At 43.0% G+C, this 24,647-nt stretch overlaps 1 protein-coding gene across 16 annotated transcripts in view; it reads right to left on the bottom strand.

Moving 5' to 3' along the window:
• CELF4 (CUGBP Elav-like family member 4) overlaps positions 1-24,647 on the bottom strand; it is a 712,154-nt gene that overhangs the window by 42,688 nt on the left and 644,819 nt on the right. For 11 of the 16 annotated variants that reach the window (XR_004982016.2, XR_004982017.2, XM_036402637.2 and 8 more), the window contains 2 exons: positions 23,316-23,396; positions 16,985-17,128 (listed from right to left, as the gene is read on the bottom strand). Coding sequence is in view for 14 of the 16 variants with exons in the window: in XM_036402637.2 (XP_036258530.1) it covers positions 16,985-17,128; positions 23,316-23,396 (225 nt within the window). In the remaining 2 variants the exon portion in view is untranslated. The remainder of the gene's footprint in view (positions 1-16,984; positions 17,129-23,315; positions 23,397-24,647) is intronic. The other 5 variants (XM_036402646.2, XM_036402638.2, XM_036402647.2 and 2 more) reach the window with 1 other exon arrangement.

Raw genomic sequence — 24,647 nt, 5'->3', positions numbered from 1 at the left:
CCACTACTTCTTATGGCTTGCTCTTTTCCTATAGGACTGTGTTAACTATTAGTAGGCGGAAACTGGGGTACAATTTTGGAATTGCTCTATTTTCTCCCCCTTTCTTCCAGAGAAAGTTCTTGTGGTGTGACGTGGAGAGGGAGCTTTGTGCCTTTCTCATTACATGATCAGCATGATCACCAATGGCTTTATGTAACAGATATTACCTAAGGGCTGTTTTTCTCTTTTAATCAGCCAGGATGATAAAGAAGGGAATTCACAATCTATGTCAGAGTATATCTGAAGGCTGTTTTGTAACCATAAACTTTTTGTTTACGTTTTCTCTGCATGTCCATGAATTAGTTTGTGCACTAAGAACAGTCCTGAATAGGAGCACATACTCATGTTTCCATGGATCCTTAATTGGTCCTTCTGAGTTTTCTGGTTTGCTGTGCATCCAGCAAGCAAATTAGTGGTTAATGTGCAAAACAGCCTCTTGATGATCTGTTACCAGGTTGGAATAACACGTTGTCTCTCTTGGGCAGGAGCTTCCCTCTGGATGGAGCCCCTTGCATGGTAACTATGCTGAACTTCCCTTAAATCAGTCAAGACCACGAATGAGGTCCAGATGCAAGCTTTTCATCCAGCCTCCTGAACTGTGGGCAGCTGGTCCTGCAGCAGGTCCACTCCTGTAACTAGGTTGCCTTCAGGCAATAGGAAGGAAAAGAGGGACCTCAAAGAAATGACTATTAAACTTGTCTTAAAACTAAGAAGAATATTTTATCTATGTTCCAGATACTCGCTGCCATCTCAGAGATATACTTTGCAAGACACTGCAACAGAAGCAAGTAGAAATTGCTGCTTATTAGCTCATTTTGGACCAGACTTTTTTTTTTTACTAGTTCTGGCCATCAGAATATTTCTCTGACTGCCATGAAGAATCTTTCCTGGTGCTTCTTGTTCCTTCAGGTATGAAAGTCACTAGCTAAGGAGAACATCTCTGAACTTTTTCCTTTTGACATTCAACCCATATTCATTTTACTAGAGGGAAATGAGAGTAACAGAAGAGCAAGGATCTGCTGCTCAGCCTCTGGGAAAGAAAGAGAAATGCCACACACATGGCCTAGGCACTAGCAAAGGAGAAATCCATGCCTTGTGCTTCCCTTGTGTCTGCAGTGCTTCCCCCTAGGCTGTAGGAAGGAAGCTTGGCCAGACTAGAGCAGGAGAATCATGGAATATCCTCAGCTGGAAGGGACCCACAAGGATCATGGAGTCCGGATCCTGGCCTTATACAGGACAGCCCCAAGAGTCACACCATGTGTCTGAGAATACTAAAATGGAGGGACCTGCAGAAAGTGCTGGTAATTGGTTAGACCAGAGACCTTGCCCTCCTGTCCTTCCTCCAGGAATCTGAGTCAGTAATTAAGGAATTAGTTATTGATACAATTGGTTATTAATGTAACTGTTCCCTCAGCTCATGGGTTCCTTGATTTTGTTACTGACCAATGAAAGGTGGGATCTAGGGGGGCATTTTTTGCTTTGAAGGCAGCAGTAAGGTGCTCACATCAAAGCAGCCTTCCTGTGAGAAGGGTGGTGTTGAGTAGCTCCTGTCCTTCTCCCCCCATGATGACTTGCCCACCTGCTCCTCAGACCTTCCCTGCTACTTCAGTCTCTTTAATTCCTACGACTCCTCAGCTTCTTTTTCTCTGTGTTTATTAGTCTTATCAGAGAATGGAGGTTTTCCTTTAATTGCTTTGCAAGGTCTTTACCTTGCTGTGTTCTTTACACAATGTACTAGCTGCTGCCTCGCAATTTTTTAGTGCTGTAAAGAATTTCAGGATACAATCTGTATGTAAGTAGCTCTATAATGTATGTGTGCTTTGGAAGGTATTGTATTATAAGGTGATTTATGGGTACTGGAATACTCAATAAAGGAGTGCGTCTGCAGAGCAAGGGCATAGCACTTCAGCTGTTTTCCAGTGTCTAATAGGGTTGGATGACTTTTTGGATTATTTAACCTTCCACTGCTGTTTAATCATGTCCAAGAGAGATCTGTCTACCCAGCTATCCATTCCATCCATCCATCCATCCATTTATTTTTTTAATGTATGAACAGTCAGTAACAGACGACTGTGCTAAACAACTAGTATTAAATATTTCCCATCTGCGGGATGAGATAATTGGAAACTCAGAATATTCAAGGAATTGGCTCAGAAATCTGCTGAACCATTAATGTTCATTTTAGAAATTTATGGAAAATTAGAAAACCTTCAAAATGTTCCAGGAAAAGAAAAAATCTAATATTAATTTTTAAGGGTATAAACTAGGTGACCTGATAAACTTAGTTAAACTTTCATAAGTGCCAGAAAAATTATGAAAATTTTGATATGAGATAATATGGCAAAGAATTTAAAGATACACAATTAGTACCAATCATCATGGTTTCACAGAACATAACATCTATCAAATGAAACTGATTGCATGAAATTGCAAGTTCGGTGAATAAAGTAAGTTATCATAAAGTGTATTTAAACTTTGCTAGAGTATTTCAGACAGCATTTCTTTACAGAAAATGAAATCAGCCCAGAAATGAGACCACGGAAGAATCCGTCAGTTGTGACAAACAAAATTGCAGAGATTCTAGGAGGCTCCTTCAGCGGTGTGCTGAAATCTCTGCGCTATTCAATTTCTCTAGCATTGCTTGGAAGACGTTTGAAGTAATTACTGGTTAAATTGGCCAATCATACAAAAATGGTGAAATAATGACAGAAGTAAGTGACCTGGGTCACTGCGTAGGCTGGACACAGTTAAAGGGTGTTCATTTTAATCCAATCAAATGCAAAATTAAGTATCTCCAGGAAAAAGCAAGTGGGTCACTCATAAAAAGAGGAAATCCTCATTAGAAAACAGTGCCTCTTAAGAAGAAGATGGGTGTCAACAGCCAAATATATGAGCTCTCAGGACTGTGTTAAAATTCTCAAAGTCCCAAGACTTAGTATAGTTTTGGGATGAAGTTGCCTTGGCTGAATGTCCTCTAGAAATAGCAAGGCAGTGTTACCTCTGAATATGGCTCAGGAAAGATCTTTACTGGAATTCTGCATTTAGTTCTAGTGATTGCTCTAGAAAACAAATAAATTTAAATACTTTTTCAGAAGTAGAAGAGTAATTATAGGTCTGAAAGAGTAATGAGAGTGGCCACAGTTTATTGAAGAGAAAGTTAAACTTCTGGCCATAGCCTATAAATAATACCTACTAAAACATGGGGTTCTTTTAGAAAAGGGGGGAAAAGAAGAGCTTGATGATTTCTTCTATGCCCTCTGGAAGCAGGCATTTGTCAAATTTAAAATGGAAATAAGACACCAAGTCTGCATATTTGAAATGGTGAAGGTAATTAACTATTTTGGAAAACATCTTGTTTAGCAATAGGGGTGGAGCACCGATCACATGAAACCTTGATTAAGAGATTTTCTAAAAGGGATGCTATAACTCAAGCAGAAGGTTTTAACCTGTCACATGAGCTGAGGCACCTGGCATATGTTATTTCAGATTTCAGTCCAAAGGATCAGAACAGTCTCTTCTGATACTGCATATCTCTCTGTCTATTGTTCATTTGTTCAGATATTTAGAGAATCAGTTCTTGCTTACTAATCTGAGATGGATTGAGGTAACAGTCATGATACAGGTGACAATTGATGTTAATGCCTTATAATAAATGGCCCCAAAGTGTGGGCTGCAGACCACTGAGAGGGCTGACTGGTACTCGTTCTTCATCTTGCTTCCAGCTGAGAGAGACTGAACAGATGGGAAGGGGAGATTAAATGAAGAGTGAAAGTAGATGGCATGATTAACTTTCTCTAAAGGTCAGAACACAGTGCAGAAGGTAGCTTGAAATACACAAGTATCTTCCTGATGTCGCCTTCCTGTCCTCCTGTGCATGAAACTGCCTCTCCACATTGCAGCAGTGTGAGCTGGAGTGTGCAGAGAAGTTGGTCCCTGGTTTTGTGCATTGCCTGTTGGAAGATCTCGAGATGGAGAAATATCCAGGCAGAAGAAGCAGTGTCTCCTCTGAAATCAGAGGGCTGTAGATGCTGACCCTGAATATGGTCATTAAGACCAAGAAGGACTACTCTAGCCACGAGTCTTCTCTTTCATAATCTGTATGGTGTTTGATTATTTTTCTTAGGAAAATTCTTGTCATGACTCATGTTGAAAGCACAAGGGTAAGGGTCAAGATTAGACTAGGATTTTGACAATTTTAAAACTGCATGGTCAGATCTGATCTGAGGGTTCAAACTCAAAGAGGGGAAATTTAGATTATATATATGAAAGAAATTCTTTACTGTGAGAGGGATGAGACTCTGGCACATATTGCCCAGAGAAGCTGTGGATGCCACATCCCTGCTCAAGGCCAGGTTGGATGGGGTTGGGAGCAATCTGGTCTGGTGGAAAATGTAGAGGACTGGAATGAGATGATCTTTAAGGTCCCTTCCAATCCAAATAATTCTATGATTCTGTGATCCAATGTTTTGGCTCATATATACATCTGGGCACATGATCAGGACTAACTTTTTCTAAAAAGATAAAAGGGAGTAAAAAATTCATAGAGAAAACCACAACAGATCTCTCATCATAAAAGTGGAGTAAAGATTAAAACTTCTCTTTTTCCTGTAAACAGAGGCTTTCTAAAGGATGAGCAATTACTTGTCTGATGCTATGGACTGTGGTTCTACCTATTCTTTTAAGTAGGAGTTGAAACCATCCAATGAATTGATGGAAAAAGTGAAGGATTGAGGCTTCAGCCATTTTTTGGAGAGCCCATGAAACAGACACTGGACCAGTATGCATACATGTCTGCTCTGGACAAAAACCACTGTGGTTCTTCTATAAAAAACATGGTGTTCCAGCCCAGGTGATGATTATTATGTTCCTCACAAGGCACAAACAGCCACTGAAGAATCATGTGTAGATGACTAAATAGTATTTGTCCTCTTTCTGAATATTGTGTAGGACTGAAGCTATTTCCTAAATGCTCTCAGAAATGGATGGAATTCTTCTTGACTTGTTTTCTGAGCCTTCCTTGAAAACATCTGATGTCATCATGTGCCAGAATAAGGTTTATGGGGGAAATCACATGGTTGAAAAAAGCAGGTGAACCTTTGAAGAGACGTGCTCTTCTCCAATGTGAAACTGGAAATAAAGGATGAGTATAAAGTAGGTTTTGTACAGATTCTAATTAGATGCTGGTGCTGAATTAAGGATGCACTAAGATTGTTATTGAATCAAAATTAAGGCTATTTTTACATTTGTTTTGTTGAAGTTTGCAATATAAACCAGATGAAAATAATTATTGAACCTCCCACCAGCTATGTCACAATCTGTTTTTCACCTAAATCTAATTTCTTTGCTCCCCGATTCTCTCTTGGATCCTGCTTAATTTGTGACTTTTTGATAAAAAAGCCATGTATGAACAAGGCAACTGCTAAAATCACCAGTCATCCTTCTTGATCTATAAGAGACAAGTGCCATAAAAAGTGACCTCGTTCTTGAAAATATTTTGTAGTAGGTAAGTAATAAAATTCCTTCCTGGACTGATCAAGAAGAAGAATCCAAAAACCAAAACACCCAAACAAACCAGGAAATCCTGTCGGAAAGGTGAGCTATGAGCTGTACTAGTCACTATTTTTCAGCAGTTCTCTCACGTCCCAGGGAACCTCCGAAATAAATCCCTTTTTGGTGCAGCAATGCACAGAACCTTCCCATCTTGCTCTGCTGACCATTGCTCAGATGGACAACTACCCACCCCTTCCCTGCTGGTTGTTGAACACCTGATACCACTTTATGGGTAGTTTGGGACAACCCAACAGAGACAGAAAGGCCTGAAGCTTCTCTTGTGCAGCAGCCTGGAAGTTTTTGTTCAGAAGCCAGAAGTGGTGATGAACAGTTTTTGGCCGTGATTTTTGAAGGAATATTTTACTTTCTATGGAGGCGACTGTGTGAAAAACAGCTAACCAAACTAAAAGTGAACTCAACAGGAAAACAAACCTCCTCATATGCAGTGAGTCATTGGGAAAGGAAAGGAAAAGAGAAAATTTCTCAACATCTAGACCAGGAGTTTGTGAACTGGCACTGACCTATGCTGGGTAGAAAGAGTAGAAAATAAAGAATTGTACACATTTTAACTGGAGGATAACATCTCCAGATTCAACCAGCTATTACATTTGTGGTACTTTCACTGCCATTGTAAAACCTCCACGTTTTCAACCACCCCCAAAGGGCAAGAAAATGATTGTCTGGCTTCTTTTCCCAAAAACAATGGGAAAGAAAAACTGTCTTATTACAGCAGAGATGCTGATAAATTCCTGTGGATCTGCCAGCAGAATGTTCACCATTAGTTGCCTTCAAAGGCCTGAATTTTGGAGATCAGAGTGAGGAACAGCCTGCAGCTCCTCAGAATAGCTGCATTCAATCTATGGGACCTGAATCATAACACTGTGATTTACTAAATCCTGATCTAGTACTGGCTCTGGGGCCTCTGCCCAGTGACCCATCTGAGCTCTTGATACACCCTTGAGCAGAAGACTGGAAAACAGGATTGTGTTTTAATTACAGAACTAAGAGGAATATAAATATATTTTGAAAACGTGGTTTTGAATATGCCTTTGAACAGAAAAATTAAAGACCTGAGAACAGCATGATATGTTAGTGGTTTGTAGAGGGCTCTTAATTATAATGGATGGGGTGAAAATATGAGCCACCCCTAAAAAATGTGTCTTTTGCATCAAATTCAAAAACCCAGTAGCAAAAATTCTCTCATTAGAATTTTAAAAAAACCTGGCAAAACAATAATCCTCCTGAAACCTATTTAGCCATGTCAGAAGATGCACAAAGACCTGGCTAAAGGCTTCACGATTTCTGAAGGCCCTTCTAGAGAAGGATTTAAAGGGTCTGTAGAGACCTATTTTTCGGAGAATCATTTAATTTCACCTTTAAATGGTCAGAACACAATCAGATTTTTAGGTCATGCTGTCCAAAAATAAGAAAATCTGTTTCCTGTCAGAGTTCACGGAGCATCTGGACGATGCTCTCAACCACAGGAATTTTTGGTAGTTCTGGGAGGAGTCAGGGGTTGGACTCTGTGATTTTTATGGGTCCCTTCCAACTTGAGATATGATTCACAGAGGTGCATGGTGGGAGAATGAGAGACAGGGGACATAAATTAGAACAGCAAAGCTTCAGACTGAGCACAAGGAAAACTCTTCACCTTGAAGGCCAGCAAGCATTGGAGTGGGTTGCTAAAATTCAAACAATTGTTCCGCAGTTTTCATTGTTTTCAATAACAATTGTGTCTGCAAGTTTTCATATTTGTTATTGAACACATGTATGTGTAGTACATGCATAATGTAAATAACTATGCATATCTTATCTAATATATATATCACGTAAATACTTATATATGTGTGATGTGACTGATCCACCCTGGGGAGAGCGGAGCTGATGCTGAATTGTTTTTGGGGATTTGATACAGATGAAACCAAAAATTTCATCATTAAGAATGATACACCTGTTTTTATGGGGATCTGCAAGTTGTTACCCTGATGACAGCTTTTGAATATGTCAATATATACTATTTGAAGATGCTAATCTTATCTGAGGAGTTTTTGATTTAGAGTTACTTACTTAAAAAGAGAAGATATCACATGCAACCATAAATTGAAACAACGATAAGGTTGCAAAATTAAGTGCTCAATTTAGAAATGCAAGAAATTATGTTACCTATAAAATTTTAATTCTGTATTGCTTTGTATATGCATAAAGGCATTGCTTCTAACCACACATTTCTGTATTTTTCTCTTTCATGGCATCCTTGTTTTAATTACTGTCGAGAATGAATAACATAACAGGGGGCAATGTATCAGACTTGTTATTGTAAGTGCTGGAATTTAGACAGTAAATAAGGCAGGGAAAGGATGGTTTTGTAGTTGTACAAGCAGATGTTGCCTTGGAAAACTGGAATTTGTCCCTATTTCTACTATGACATCCCAGTTATGCTAAGTATATAATATATCACAGAATTCCTTTAGTAAGACCTCTAGGCTATTTTTTAACTATTAAATAAAATAGAGCAGGTTCTGAGTGCCAGTGGTACACCATGACTTGAATCTATGCCATTAAACTCTGCTCTCTCTCAAAAGTGGGTGCTCCTGTCCCTTGCCATTGCTGAGTCCTGCCAAAGCAAGGTCCAGCTGTGGCTTAATTGTCTTTTCCCAAATTGAGATAATGGCATACAAATTTTGAAAATACATGTAAAATTGTGTCAGAGTGTTTTTGGAGATGTATGAAGCCTCTTTAGTTTTCAGTGAGGATGAAGGTTTACTGGGTTTTCCTCTTCTTTTGGTGCATGGGCTGAAATTTCACTGGCAGAAAGGCTGCTGCCTATACCTGCATCTGAAGCAGACAAAAACATAACATGCTCTGCATTATGCTAAATTCTTAGACAAAGCAGGTAAACAGACTGATCAGGCTTGTGGGAACTGAGATTAGGAATCCAAGATCAAGAAACAGTTTTGGATATTTCTCTGCCTCATCACCCCCTTGGTGAAATGAGGACACCAGGAGCACCAGCAAAATGCCATTACTTAGCTCTGTGAACCTCTCAAATGCTCTGCTGGGAAAAGTCTTAGGAAAACAGATGAAGAAATAAAAATAAATTCATATTCATGGCAGAGTTTGAGTATCATATAAAAGGAAGGTGTGGGGCCAAGCATGAAGATGTGAGGATCTATTGAATAGCTGCTCAGTAACCAACCAGGCAACAGATTTCAAGATGGTGAAGAGCAGACCTGTGCAGTGGATGAGGCAGAATGGGTGGATATAAGGAAGCTGAAGAATGGCTCATGGACTCATAGAGACTCATCCACTCACTCTACAGCTTGAATTTTCCTTGTATCAGAGATCTCGGGACAACAAAAAATAAACCCAGATGCCATGTGTTGACAAAATGCTCTAGTGGGTCTGCACTCCCACAAGAGTAGGATGTGTAGAGTCTGCACTCTGCAAATCCATCACTTTGAGTTCAGGAATGGGCCTGTCCTTTGGAGGGGTCATTATTCTGACTTCTGAACAGAAACTTCTGACAGGAATCAAAGTAGCACTAAAACTCCTCTTCTGGTCTTAACTCAACTCTGGTTACTTCTATAAGTCAGATAGTGACCATGTCCTTTTTGAAAGTCAGTAAAGGAGGAGCCACAATGACCCTGCAGTAATGAGTTCCTCCGTCTAATTACCCCAGGAGAAAGAGCATTTAAAATGATGGTGTGAGTGTGCATGTGAGTAGGTATGTACACACATACCCATAACTTTAAAAAAAAAAATTCTGGGTAGACTTTATCACTTGTGGGGGAAGATGGATAGAACAGTGATAGACACATGGACACCCAGATAAATAGAAGATAGATTCTGCTCACATATTCTTGTCTAATAAATTGTTGAGCTACAAAAGAAAGCAGAAGTCCCTGTGTACAATATGTAGGTTTTCTGTAATGTAAGTTATTGGGAAAAGACAGAGCTGTCCCTTTAACTGGAGAGCTGCAAACAGCTGTTCCTTATGCATACATGCTTGCTTGGTCTGAAAGTTTTGGTAAGTCAGTGCATAACTGACAGTTAGATTTATCTCCCCAATAAGCAATCAACATTATAATAAAGGAAAAATGCTTTCAGTGCACCTTTGAGAGTGCATCAGAAATTAATCTAAACATCAAATTAATTATAGTTTGTAAATGAATAGTGGCTCACAGCCCTAATACTTCTCCCGCTCCTCCTCCTCCCCCTAAAGCCTCCCCTAGCCAACTGCAATGGCTGGAGGTGCTGTACAGCGAGTTTGATGAACAGCTCCTTCTCTTTCTTACTCACACAACTCTTTCCTTATCAGCTGGAAGAGTTCCATCCTCACTCTGCAGACCTGAAATCTCAGAGCATGGCTGCTTTGGAATAGGCTAGCAGATATTAAACTTCTATGTCTCTTTCCCCTTCTCTCCGAGAGCTCAAAGCATCCCCCTGGGGGTGTCCTCCTCCCCTTGGGTTACTTTCCAGCTGAGCTGGACACACCTTATGAGTCCCTCCTTGGCTCTCTGGCTGTGCCAGGTCCTTCAGAGTGGAGAGGACCACAACAAACCAGTGCTGATCTGAAATGAAACATACCAGGGGTCAGACATGCTTAATGTGCCTGGAAAATAATTTCTGGTTTGTCTCAGCTGTGGCACTCAAGTGAGTGGCTTCTTCCATTGCTCTTTGAGCTGGGATCTGTAGGCTGTAGCCATATGGGAATGACAAACAGAATTTCCAGAAAACCTGAAACAAAATGTATTGTCACTAGATCATGTGAAATAAAGGACAGAGCCCAGTTCTAAGGGCTACAGGGAGAAAGGATCAGGTAGAGACTTCCTTAGGAAATTTGAAATCAGGTTAATACTAAAAAGAAAAAAATGAATCAAACTTAATCATAGTACTGATACCAGTACTTTCAGTACCCTCTTAATAATGCATCTATTTGGTGGGAATTTCCTGTTTACCAAAAGAAGACTCGGAAAAGAAAACCCAAAAACCTTTTGTCAGATAAATAACTCTCCTCATCCATGAATACTAAAGACCTGTGCAAAGGAGTCAGTGTACTTTTCCAAGAAGGGGAGCTCAACCTAACAGCTAGGTTGACCTGTGATCACCCATATGGGCTATGAACATCAGCAAGAATTTCTTTCCTTTACAACACCTTACTTCTGCACCTGCTCATTTCCTGGATGAACCCAAGGAGAGTTGTTACCTTTTTTTTTTAATTTTTTTTTTATTATTAAATGAGAAACTGCCATATTTGGCAGTGCATATTGGAGGCACATTGTCAGCAGGTGCTGAACAATATTTTCCTAATGTACCTCAGGGTCCCTTGTTCCACTCCTATGTCTTGTGGAGTGCTGCCAATGCACTTTAGACCTAATGTGCAATGCCCCTTGTCCCAGGGCCCTGTACAGCTTTGCCAGTGTCCTATTCTCTTGACACAACTTCCTTCTTTCTATTTCAGCTTCCAGATTGAAACTCTGTAGATCATCACGATCTGCCTGCTGCCTTGCATCTCCCACTCCGCCTTTTTTGCCACCCCACTGCAGCATTTAACTGCCACAGCATGTTTTTAATAACAGGATACAAGCTCTGCCCATCCCTCAGCCCTTCTCCCGAGCTTCACCCCCTCCTGTGCTCAATTCTCAATCCTCACTGCTTTTCTCACTTTTAATCTCTCTCCTTTGTCTCCCCAGTTTCTTTTCATAAGATAGGAGGAGTTTAGTAGGGAATAGAATTATTTAACAGCAAACTTAATTAACTATTATGACCCTCATCAAGTGATGTTATTTTCTCTATTTTGGCATCTTCATATAAGGCTGGATGTTTTTCCAAATGAGGTGGCCCATTAGCAACTTTCAAATGCACTCCCTGCAGGAATCTGGAATGAAACAATCAATGTTCATGTTGTACTAGGAGTCAAACAAGATATTTCCTTTAGGATATATAAACCTATGATCCTAAGAAGCCTTTGCAGTTTATAAGCTGGAATGCTCCTTGTTTTGTTTAATGTGGGACATTTCAAAAAGGGTTGGGACATTTTGCTGATGTGAAAGTGCATCTGGAATGTGCAGAAAAAGAGAAAAACACATGCCACTTGTGTTTGCTTACACCTGTGGTGTCAGAGCATGTCAAGCTGAGTGGAGGGAAACCACAGCATCTCTCTGGGAATAAGACAGGTTGTTCACAGCCTTCTGGAGTCACTGTCCCATGGGGAGAAACTGAAACTGCTACAGCAATGGGTATGAAGAAGAGGCACATGCCAAGGAGACATGTAGGGGACAAAACAGGGACATGGAGCAGAATTGGCCTGACAATGTCTGCTGCTCAGTGGTGTGCAAAAAGTTGGCAGATCCAGGTGCTTATTGCTCTCAGAAAGAGGTGACTGGAGCACACCAAGTGTTCCAGTGAGGCGATTCCTCCAGCTTTAATTTAGCTGCATCTTATTTGACACTTTGGGATAAACATTTGACCTCTGCTTCTCCATCCGTGTTCTCTTTTTTCTAATTTCTGACATGTCTTCCTAATTATTACTGCCTAAACCTGTCTTGCTCGCTCAATTCTCTGTTAAGACATTTTTCTAGAATATGTCTGTCTCTGTATTTCACTAACTTAATGTCTTCAAGTGCTTTCTTTAGATGTGTTTTATGAGACAGCAGTGAGTGCTGCTGGGCTGTGTTGCAGCGTCACCCTATGACAGAGGCAGAGTTAGCCATGTGTGGGCAGGGTGAAAAGTTCCCCTTCTCACATTGCCTACTTGCCTTAGCAGCCTCAACAGCGTTCTTTTATTGGAGTTCACTTTTAGCCTTGTACACAAACTGCTCACATTTAAACTATCTACATAAGTGAGAGGGGAATTATCACCAGAACCATTGAGACCAGCACGAAGATGTCATCCACATCCTCTGACATTCAGTACACCTACACACAGAATAACTGGCACACGTGTAGTGGGAATGTGAGAGACCCAGTGTGAATGCTCACTTGTGCAGACACAGACTCTAGGCTCCCGCAGATGTTGACATTCAGGCTGCAGCACACTTCACCTCCGTGCAAGTCTTCCTAGACCAGCCCACTCTGAGAATGGGAGTCTTCAAGGAGTGTCCAACTAAGTGTAATTTTGCTAATTTTGCTCTGAGTGAGAGGAGCCCTGCTGTGGCCCTGCCATTGCACTGGGAATTGACAGCAGAGCCCAGTTGGAGAAACATGCTGGCTGCAAAAGGAGTGTGTGGGCAGAGGCTACAGGGTCAGCTGGGCATTGAGGGAAGAACCAGTGAGAGAGGAGAGAGAAGTGCAGAACCGTGAAGATCTGTAAAGGTGAAATCACTGAGTCTGAATACAAGAATGGGGACAGGACAGTGCCCGAGGAGAAACCCAAGGGGATGCAGATATGGTTGGTGATGGAGGCTTAGGTCATGGGGATACACAGGGTGTTGGTGAATGGGAAGGACAAGGATGGTTCTGCATTTGGCCATCTTACAGCTGCATCAGGACAGGGACAGGAGAAAAAAAGAAGCCAGAGGTTTGAAAAATTGCAAGAGAAAATGAGAAGGATTTGGGTGTAGCCTGGATGTGTGCAGCAGAAGAAAAGTCATCGGCAAAGAAGCCTCCCAGACTAAATTACTTTTTTCAGTGAGAAGTCAGGGCTGTTTCTTAGGCAGCCTTACATGGTAGAGCAGGCAGTCCTGCTAGGGCAAACAACAGACATACTCTGAGCACTTTCACATTTTATATCTGATATTGGTGTTTGCTGTAGCTGGCATTCCTCACTACTCTTTGTCAGCCAGGAGGCAGTGGCCTCAAAATTGAGAATGTCAAAGGCTTGCTGTCCACACTATGGTTTCTTTAGCATGAGCAGGTGCTAGTGGCTCTCTGCAGGCTCATGGACTCCAAAAACCAGGAGAAAGGTTTGTTTCTGATCTCATTTTCTTCCTAACCCTTCTATAGCTGCACCAACACTATCCTGCCAGTAGTGGAAAAAAAGAGATAAATTTGTGCTCAAAATCCAGGCAAGAATCCAGATGCAAATAATAAGGGGAAAAAATCATAGAATGGTTTAGGTTGGAAGGCACCTCTGAATTCATTAAGTTCCAGCTACCCTTGCCCTGTTCAGGGACACCTTCCACCCGGTCAGGTTGGTCCCAGCTTCACTCAACCTAACCTTGGACACTTCCAAGGATGGGGCATCCACAGCTTTTCTGGCCAGCCTGTCCCAGGGCCTCACCATGCTCACAGTCAAGAATTTGTTCTTAATAGCTAAGCTATATCTCCCCTCTTTAATTTTAAAGCCATTCCTCCTTGTCCTATCTGTACATGATTTTGTAAAAAGTCCATCTCAGCTCTCTTGCAGCCACTTTAAATACTGGAAGGTGCTGTCAGGTTTCCCTGGGGCCTTCTCCAGGCTGAACAACTGCAATTCTCTCAGCCCATCTTTATAGGAGTGGTGACCCCACCCCCTGATCATCCTTGTGGACCTCCACAATTCTATTTTGACATGCTGCTCTACTGACTTGTTCAGTTTCTGCCAGCAGTTTACAGGTTGTTCAACAGCGAGACAAAGGCGTCAAATAAAGATTTTTCTGTTCCTGTGGAAAAAAACATGGTGACATTTTTCTCCATAGAATTTTTAGAGTTTGTCTAAAGCAGGACTTCTTGACAATTTCTCGACAACCTGGGGCTAAACTCTGTTACAGCAATTTATTTGGGATCTGCTTAGCAGATATATTTTAAAAGGTCATATAATAGTGGAATATCTTTCTGGGGCCAGACAGAACTGTCCCCCCAGGCTAGCAGTTGGAGAGCTCTAGCTGCACTAAAAAAAAAGTGAAATAGAATGCAAATGCTGTGTTCTTACATGTTGAGTTTTGGGAAATGTTTTAGCAGCAAAGAAGGAATTTTCTTACTTTCAAAGTTAATAAAATCTCTTATTTTCCTTTAGGAAAAAGTAATTTATTTTTTTATTTAAATTTATTTCCCCAACAAAAATGCCAGTTTCAGTAGACTTAGCAAAACAATTGAAAAGCCTGATTTCCTCTTATAACTTTTACATTTTTACATTGATTTAAATCTGAAGGTCAGGAGGGTGGGAAGTTTTGAAAAGCAACGTAACCTACCTGTGATAATTAGCTACCTGTGCCTCTGTTATTTCTATCCTTCTGGAGGTGGTGGATGTGGAAGATTAGTTGACATGTTTGTCTGAGACCAGCAGTCACAGCAGGCACTCAGCTCTATGGAAAACTAGGAGAAATCCAGAGATTTGACATCTGGGATCCCAAACTGACTGGACCTGGGTATTTGTGTCTCAGAAGCAGATATAAGGTGATTAAGGTGGCTAAGACCAGCAATCTTTAATTCCTTCTTTTGCTTGTCTGTGTGCTTGAGTCAACACTTCCAAAGGAATGTCTCCCTATTTTAGCCTTCAATATCCCACAGTTAGTTCTGGAGTTCACTTCACCCAACAAGCTGATGTTTAGTTTCTCCAAGTAAAACCCAATAAAAGTTTCTGCTAAGACCCCTCAGCTCCTGCTCAACTCTCAGCCTTGATCCAACAGCACCTCTGAAGCAGCCCCACATCCCTGCCCACAAATGGGGTGTGTGTCGTGTCCTCGTGGGGCCTTGTAGCCATCAGTCTTTGAACTGAGTGGGCATAAGGCTCCCAGCTGTCCAGAAGGCTGCCATTTACTACTTTATGTGGAGAACCAGGCCCAGAATTCCTCTAAACACAGCTGAAAATTCCATTGCCAAAGGTCCATTTCCAATCTGCGGATCTCCTTTGAGCGTCACTTTCAGTGTCACCTAGAGCTGTGCTGGTCTGCTCAACTTGTTGTGAGATTCATATATATATATGTATAATTTGTATATAAAAAGCAAATGGGGTCTGGATTCATTGGGGCTAATTCATAGTTTTGAGTTCTAATTTGAATTTGCCAACTGCCTCTGCACGCCAGACTCTTTGTCCTTCATTCCTCTAGTGCTGGAGAGTGCAGCAACCCAGAGACTCCTGGTGACTGGGAGGGCTGTGTCCCTCTCATCAGGGATCAGGGTTCCTTCAAACAAAAGGGAAAATAGCCTGTTCAGACCCTCTGTGGATGGGCAGGAGAAACTGTGTATCGAGAAAGGGCACAAAACTCTTGGAGTACTCTCTGACATGCGCTGTGGGTAGCAAGGGATGAGGGAAGAGATTTGGGAGGTGAGCTGTTCAGGAGGGGAAAGGGGAAGGCAGCATGGAAAGAAAGCACAGTGTGGAGATTGAGAGTGGTTTTAAAATCAAATGAAAACTCCAATGAGTCTTAACTCTGGAAGTTTGCCTGAGAGACAGAATCCACATTAGCTGCAGTAACAGGAAAAGAAAAGCAATAGTTTGTTCTGTTGCACTTCCAGGGAGGGTATGCAAGAGGTGCAGGATGGCAGAGAATCAAAAATTACAGATCCCAGTGGTGGGCACAGGGCTGTGAGAGATCCCCTGTCTACCAGGTGTGATGGGATCAAATGTGGCAGGGTCCCCCTGCTACCACACTGCCAAAAGGGACCCTTAAGAGCCCCAACTTTGCAAAGGGTGGTATCCCAGTGAGAGCCCATGCATGCATCGCTCCATGGCTGCTGGCTGGCCGAGCCCTCCCACCGTGGGTGCAGCTCAGGGTGTCCCTGCCTGGGGCTCACAGGCGGCTCCGGGCTTTGCTTCTTCTCTGCTCCAGCTGGTGGGGTGCAGCCAGCAGAGAGGCCAGAGCTGTGGGAGCCAGGTGCAGCTTTCAAACCCAGCCTCTTAGCACAGGCTGTCAGCTGAAGCACAGGGTTACCTTGGCCCATCTCTATCTGCTGGGGTGCGGCCTCAGGTCCACCGGGTCAGAACATGTCTGAATGTGATCTACCAAGCAGCCATCAGCCCCTAGGAGAGCAGGCTCTCAGCAGGTGCTTGGCCCTTACCCCCTTGCAGTCTAATGCATCACAGCTGTAGGAAAGCTGACCCTACACCTCTGTCTTCCCTTCAACCCCAGGGCCTGTTTGTCCTTTGCCTTAGGTACAAAAATTCCCCTTTTGCAACATGATCCCTCTGCTAATCTCATAATTTCACCTATGCCCAGCCTCCTCCATTTTGCTCCAGTTGCTTTAGTCTTTTCTGCACCCTCCCCACCTCCCTTTACAAGCGGGGTATTTTCTGACCCCACCATGGTCTGCAGAATCTTGCTGCTGGTGAGATGCCAAACCTTGACCTCTAAGCAGCACACACAACTCTGAGCATGAGACAATCAGGAGAGAAAGAAGGAAGGGGGAAAGTATTGACAGGAGTAAATTGAGAGAAATCATAAAGCTTAAGCAGAAAGAAAGCAGTTTGAAAGGTAAAGTATTCAGAGAAAGCCCTTTCCTGGATGAATCTAATTGTTTTGTTATCTTTACCCACCAAAGCATTTACTTTGGTTTGTCGCCCGATCCACAAACACTTTCGAGGAGATGACATTACCGAAAGGCAGGAACATCTGCATCAGCTCAGCATCCCCAAACTCCTGGGGCAGATGGTAGATAAACAGGTTACAGCCCTCTGGTCCTATCAAGAGAAAAAGAAGACCCATGAATGAAGAGAAATAGGACACGAGAAAGCACACGGTGGAGATTTATTTTGGCATCATCTCTCTTTGACTGGTGAGTGGTCACGCTAGGAAGCAGCCTGTAGACTCCCAGAGGAGTGGACAAAGTAGAAGACCAGGAACTCAAAAAGTCACCTAGAGGCTATGGAACTTAAATAGCTTTCCCAGGACACCAGGATAAAATCTAGAGAGAGAGGAATGCACCAGCACATGTGGCCATGGAAAGAACAGAATGGAGGAGTAAGAACACAGAGAATGAAAGAATATGGTTCATAGATTTTATTTGTTCCTCATAACCTTATTTAATCTGCAGAGTTTTGGATGACCCACACTATCCCTTGCCTCTTCCCAGTGTCTGCATGCAGAAGTTTCATTATCCTTCTTGAATCTGTGTGATGACAATAACATCACACAAATGATGATAATGAGCAGAAAGATATGCACAAACCCACAGGCTCATCTTGTTCTGTAGAATTTTACATTCATCCCCCCAGCTCAAATCAGCCTGAAGACTCCCACAGATCTGGACAGTTAGGCCATGTCCTCCATTCTAGAGCGTTCTGCAGGAGAGATTTTAGGTGGATTTAAGTCCAAATTACTAGACAAGATGGATTGGCTTTTTTGCCTCAATCCTATAACATGTACTCTTACCAATTTCAGAGGGTGTTCTGGAAAACATCCAGAGAGGTGTCTTTAGCTGGAATATGAAATTAAAGTAGAGACCCTCAAAAAATATTCTGTTGAAATTGTATTTTGGGGCAGAAGAAGGCAAACTTGTCTCTTGTCAAATAGCCTGTAATAAATATTTTCAACCTGACTTTTATTTTTATGCATGCTGTCCTCGAGCGACAGTCAAAAAGGTGTGTCCAAGTGGTTTTGTTAAAGAAAATTAAACATTTAAAACCTTTACAGTGTTCAATAGCAGAAAACTGTATGGTTTGATGAGACAGGAATTATTTTTTTCATCATTTTATTTCCAAAGGTACTTCCAGCTGCTGCCCAGCTCTGCACTGACCTCAACAGGTAACTCCAGGTCTGCTTGACTCAGAGGGACCGAGATGAAGGGGATACATTGTGTGCCCTTTGCCAAAAGGGTTAGAGGTCAGAGAGAAGGAGGGTTTCCCCCTTCCCTTTCGCCCATGTGCCTACAATCCGGTGACCTGACTCAGTCAACTTTCCCCTTTTTACGTCTGGGGCATAGTGTGGGGAAGGAGAGGGTTTTTTAATACTCTCGTTTTCTTCATCAGGGCATAATTACAGTGTCATAACACAGCAAATTACAACTTTGCCTTTCCTGTTAGGGAGAGGAGTTCGTCTAGATGCTCCCACCTTTTATTACCCATTACTCATCCCCCCGGCTGGCAAGAGAAGTACGGCGAAGTCAGGATTCTGGCAGATGCCCATTTAAAGCTCATTAAAATTCCTGGGCCTCAGCATGATTGAAGTCACAGGCTCTCCACATTTCCTTTTGGATTAATGGAAAATGAAGCCCTAATGAATATTTGCTAAGCACAATTTTCCCCACTAATTTGCTAAAAGGACTGTCATGAAGGAACAGCTGATCCTTTGCATCTTGTGCATTTCCTAAAGGTCATGGGGATGGTAACAGGGTTTCTTCCAAATGGGGGGGATAGTGGTATAGAGGGATAATTAACTAATTAGGCACCCGGTCATCTGCTTAGCCAAATTACTTTTGAACCTCAGTGGCCCATAATCAGGCTCCCCTATTTCATGCCAAGCTTTTCCAGCTTCCCCCCACCTCCCGTCTGCCTCTTCTTTAGTCTTCTCACTGGGCAACTATCATTTTTCCAATCCTTGCTGCCATCCATTTCTGCACAATGCAGAGTTATTGGCATAATAAGCTAGATATGAAACAGTCTGAAAGTGTTAAACAAACACTAACCCCCTTAGGTGTCTGTTAAAATTGAGAAAATTCTGCCCAGGAGCAGACCACAGTCCAGAATAACAGGGAAAAAATTCATTCCTTCATCTGAATGTGCCCCAGAGCACTTCTGCTGTGGGATTTGAGATCCACATTATAATAAAACGGGTAAAATCTTGGCTTTGCTGCAGTCGGTGGCAAAATTCCCACTGACATCACCAGAGCCAGCAGTTTTCACTGTAAAACTGGCCAATTCTTTCAAAAATACCAGCTGCATTTCCTGCGGTCTTGGATGTGCTGTGCATGAGCAGAGATTCTGCCTATGTGCGCTGAGAAACACCTACCAAGGCATAAGGCAGACCAGGAGGCACACAACTTAAACTACACCACCTATAGCCTGGGCTCAAGGAGACAACAACCCTTGGTTCACCTTGAAATCAACTTTTCCTCACATGACTCAGAGATTGAAAGGAAGAGACCAGGGAGGGTGTGAAAAAGCAGGGACCAATCTCAAACACCAGCTTGGCTCTAAAATGTGCCTGTGCTGTGGCTTCCCCTACTGACCCGGACATTCAGGGCTGAACTCATTTTGTTTACAGCTCTAGAGGGGTTTTTCCTAACTTCCAGTGCTGAAAACTTCACTTGCTTCTGAGGAAAAAAAGAAAAAAACAAACCAAAATTGGGTAGTTTGATTTGTTTTGTCACCCTCACATATGAAATTACTTTCTTTAGAATTTAACAAGCGATTTTTTGTTAAATCTGTAAGTTACCTGTCTGTAATTTTTTGTTGAGTCTGTAGGTTACCTGTCACAGCCAGAGATCTTGCTAAAGAACTTGCAAAACAAGATCTGTCTTCTTCAGCCCTCGTAGCTATTTTTGGATACATTTTTGCCTGATTCAAGTTAATTTGGGCACTCCATAGAAGGCTGCGTGTTTGTGTGTATGGCTGTCTTGCGTACTTTTAAGAAATCAAGGACAAGATCAGAAGGAAGAAATTCATTACTATGAAGGTGGTGAGGTTCTGGAGCAGGTAGCCCAGAGAAGCTGTGGATGCCCCATTCCTGATGGTGTTCAAGGCCTGGGAGGACAGAGCTCTGAGCAGCCTGATCTAGTGGAATGTGTCCCTGCCCATGGTAGGTGGCTGGAACTTAAATGTCCCTTCCTACACAAACAATTTTATGATTCCTTTTGTTCATCTCAGAATGCTTTAAAGATCTTAGTCAGTTCTCAGTGCACAAATGCAATGAGTTCTGAGGGGCTTTCTCAGGATACAGGAACAACAGAAAAACCACAGCTGGTATGGAAAAATCCTAATAAAGACTCCAACTCTCTTTTGGGAGAAAAAGTTCTTGTTTTGGACAGAGTTAATGGATTATTGGAGATCACTATACTTGGCAATTCAGGGCTGAATACAATAATAAAATTATTTATGACAGGCTTTACTTTTGTTTTCAAAAGGGCTGTAGTGTAGCTTGAAATCTAACCCCCATAACACATCATCAGGAAAAATGAAGTTTCATTTCAAAACTGATGTCTGCCATGGCTCTTGGTTTTATGACATGTATACATTTTATGACATATATACATTTCTGTTCATTTATACACAAGAAGAGCAGTTAGCCTTGATTCGGACAAAAAAGCAAGAAAAGTTTTAAGGACTGTACAGTTTATGGATGTTCTATTGATTACAGGCAAACTGTTCTGGATAATGGAAAAACCAGGGACTGAGGGCACAGAACCACACGGTGGGTTTGGCTTGGCTGGACCTGAGCCATTGCTCTGCCCATGTTCCTCACACTTGAGCTCTCTGTCAGTTTTTTAGCACAGGGACAGCTGCAGACCCACCTTCAGCATAAGTGAACCCCATAAACCTGTTCTGACCTCAGCTACCCATCATTGCAGCCCAGCACAATGTAGTGAGGAAAGGCTGTGATGAGGCTTGTTTTCCAACAGTTATTAAAGTGGGCTAACCACGAGGCTGTATGAAGTCAGGCTGCAGCACTTTGGTTAGCTGCACACCTCACCTCTACAGCAAACACTCAGAAGATGGAATTTCACTGCCTCTTCTGCTTGCCCAGAATGTTTGAACACAACACAGATAAGAGCTGCAAACTTGCACCGAGGCGTTGCACATCCTAGTTTCAGAAACTACATCAAGATGAGTAATAGAGACTTAAAATTACCTCCAAGTTTTGTGTGCTTGACATGGCCTGAATCAAGATTTTATCTTAAGCTTTGATAGTTTTGGATCAGTTCCACCCTATGCACCCTGTCAGCTGCCAGCAGCCTCAGTGCTCATGTGGCAGTAATGACTCATCTCTACAGGAATCTTGCAGCAGCAAAACGTCCCCAGGCTTGTTATCCAACTGGGATCCAGGAGTGGAGAGCCGAGATTGTCATTAACAATGTGATCACTGGTGTTATTGTGGTGGTAGGGCTGGTTCACTAATGAATCAATGTTTGTGCACATCCTTGCAAACCTAAAATACTCCTCTCAGCACTGAGCATTATTGTTATTATTGAGTTCCCTCTCGCCGTGTTTTCCTGCTAAAGGTTAGAGATGCTTAAAGGTCTTGACTCTCTGCTAAAGGGGAGTGCTGTGCTTTACTGAATATTCCTCTACCAAGAAGCAGAGAAAGACACAGCCTCTCAGCACTGCAGGAAAATGAGGAACACTGGGAATGGCAACCTGCACTGGACTGGTGGTTCATCTCATGTGGCTGTCCCCCAGCCGTCCTCATTCTCAATGCCAGCTGCTTATAGGAAGGAGCAGAGTTATGAGACAGCTTGTCCACTGGGTGACACTCACTCCTAACCCACAGAGACACACCATGCCTTGTGAACACAGGGGTCTACAGGCAGAGGGTCTTCAAGGCGTGCGCCACAGCTTCCCCCTGCTTCTGGTTGTTCCTGGCACAGTGCTGTGCTGAGCAAGGATCTGCTCGCCATTTTGTCCTGTGCTTAATCTAGCCCCAGTAAGTAATAAAAAGCAAAGTCCTTCAGCATGGGGGAAACATCTCTGTAATGATACGATAGGTCTGTGCATCTGTTCTCACAGCAGGGACATGTACTAGAGCTAATCAGGAGCTGGAAGTTGTGTTCCCCAGGAAATTCTGACATAGGAAAAAAATTAATTCCAAATTAGATGGAAATGACGACATTTCTAATTTTCTTACAAAATGAGATTTCTACCCCAAAGTAGTTTTAGATCATCAGAATGTTTTAGTCTGATGGTGTAATCTAGATTAATTTCATTTTGACTCTTACACTGTATTAAAATATTAAATGTAATTACATACATATAATAACACATATAATATAGAATATGTCTGAATTAGTGATCTAATAGAGGATAAAATTTAAAATGTAACTATTTAAAATGAGAGTTGCTAAGCTGGAGCACCTGACTTTAATGTCTCACTCAGGCAAGCATACCCCTCCTTCTTGACAAAAAGGAGCAGTTCTCCTTGGAGGACAACTGGAATGGAACCACCCAAGTGGGTTGCCTCTGAGGATTCCACTGCTCCCCACTGACTGTAAAGGAAATATTACATGGCACAGTTTTCTCCCAAGGCATTTACATGCAAAAATGGTAGATTCACCTCTCCTTACTCTTCATGTCTTCCGTGAAGCCATCCAGTCCTGTAGAGTAGATTACCCAGGCAACTCTCACAGTCATTGCAAAGAAATAGGAACTTTAACTACAAGTTTGTTCTCATCCTGATATAGGGATTGTGCTCTGCAAGGTGTGACTGATGTTTCCAGATTATCAGTGGAGGCTGAAAGGCTGAAAGGACTAGATCAGCTACTCTAAATAGCAAGTCCTTGTTCTCCAAACAGCAGGTGTCTGAAATGATGTTACTGCCTTTTATGAAGGGCCCCTCGTGCTTTGTGCCCCATAAAGCTCTTTATTCCAATACAATTGCATTTTTATCTGCATTCTTGTTGCTTGTCTCAAACAGAGGACCTCACTGGGTGTTCATGGCTATGTTGCTAGCTGGTCTTTCCATGTCCCATGCACACCAGCATGCTTTCCTCCCAGGGGACTGAAGAGATCTCATCAGCAGTTCCCCACATGGGCAGCCCACCACAGTACTGTTGGTGACAGTGACACCATGCCACATATGGAAATGGAGAAAAACTCAGTGGACCAGGCATTCAAAGCAATTGGGTGTTTAATGGGCGCTCTAGGTGCATGAGGAGGGGAACCAACGAGATGGGGATATCATGCTGGGGTCACAGAGGAGGACATCACTTTTGCTCACCTTCTCTCTGTTGCTGTGGGATCATGGGAGGTGGCTGTGGGAACGCTTGGCTAATCTGGCCATAAGCAGCAGGATAAGCAGCTAAAGGGGAGAGAAAGGGAAAAAAAGAAAGGACAGATTTCAGTGCTGGGAAGCAAGGAGCTTTCACTCCAAACCACCACACACACCACGCCAGACGTGGGCTTTGCCCCTGTGTTTTGGCTCTGTGAAGGGCCATCTCGTGCAGCCTGAGGTGTGGTGTAAGAGCCATGGTTGTGCTCCAGGAGGTGCCACAGGGCCCGAAGTTCCCTCCCTCCCTCCCTGCCTGCCTCCCTCCAGCTCCATCAGCAGTGGCACCCAGGGCAGCCATGCAGTGTAAACGGGGGGGCTCTGCTGAGACCACTCCCAGCAGAGATGTCCAACCATTCCACCTGGTGACAGGAACACATCCACTCATGAGCTCAGAGCAGAGCTGCCCACGCTGACAGCTGCGTGCAGAGCACACGCACACCTTTCCCCACCTCACCTATGGCACTCTGATTAACTCCCCTGCTCACAAAACCAGCTCACACGTGTGTTTTCCCCTTCATGTGCCCACAGGCTGTATAGGCACAGTTGCACACACACTCTCAGATACACATTTTCTTTCATGTCCATAGAGACTTCCTCTCCCTCACACAAACACAGTGGAAACAGTGAGCAGCAATTAAACAATTTTCCCCATCTCAGCTCCCCCACCAAGCAAACAAGGGGAGCCATTCACTACCACAGATGGTAGATGATGTGCCTTGCTGCTAAAAATACAGAGTATGGGTCGCCTGCAAGACCAGAGAGAAGAGGATAGGGGCCATGTGTGTGCAGAGGGGTTAATTAACAGCTCAAAGGGTTGAGTTGCTTCCCATCTATCAAACCTCACAAGCAATAAATGACAATAACTAAAACACCGGCAAATGAAGCTCTACATGGAGAATTAAATTAAGTTTCCAGATACAGCGCTGACACGAGATAATAGCCATTCCTCAGCAGGAACCCATGATTGCTCCAGTTACCACAGGAAATAATGACTTTGGGGTGGCAGCTTCCTCGCAACGCTGGCCATGGACACCTCGTGAGGAGAGGCTGAACATGGCAGGGTCGTGGTCTGCACCAGGTCACTTTGGCTGGTGTCAGTCCATCAACTGCAAAGGAGCTGCTCAGCACACAGGGCAGCTCGAGAGGAGGCTGAGCCACAGGGAGCTGTGCTGAAATCTGCTGGGAAGCAGGAGGATGTCTGGGTAGCTCCTGAGCAAGGCTCAGACTGACTGAGTGGGGCACGACCAGCAGACACACCCTAAAAAAGCGGGTGTGTGCAGG

This window comes from Molothrus ater, chromosome Z (assembly GCF_012460135.2).
Source record: "Molothrus ater isolate BHLD 08-10-18 breed brown headed cowbird chromosome Z, BPBGC_Mater_1.1, whole genome shotgun sequence".
NCBI lineage: Eukaryota > Metazoa > Chordata > Aves > Passeriformes > Icteridae > Molothrus > Molothrus ater.
Note: the sequence above shows the minus strand (reverse complement) of the source record. Positions and strands in the feature narration are given on the sequence as shown.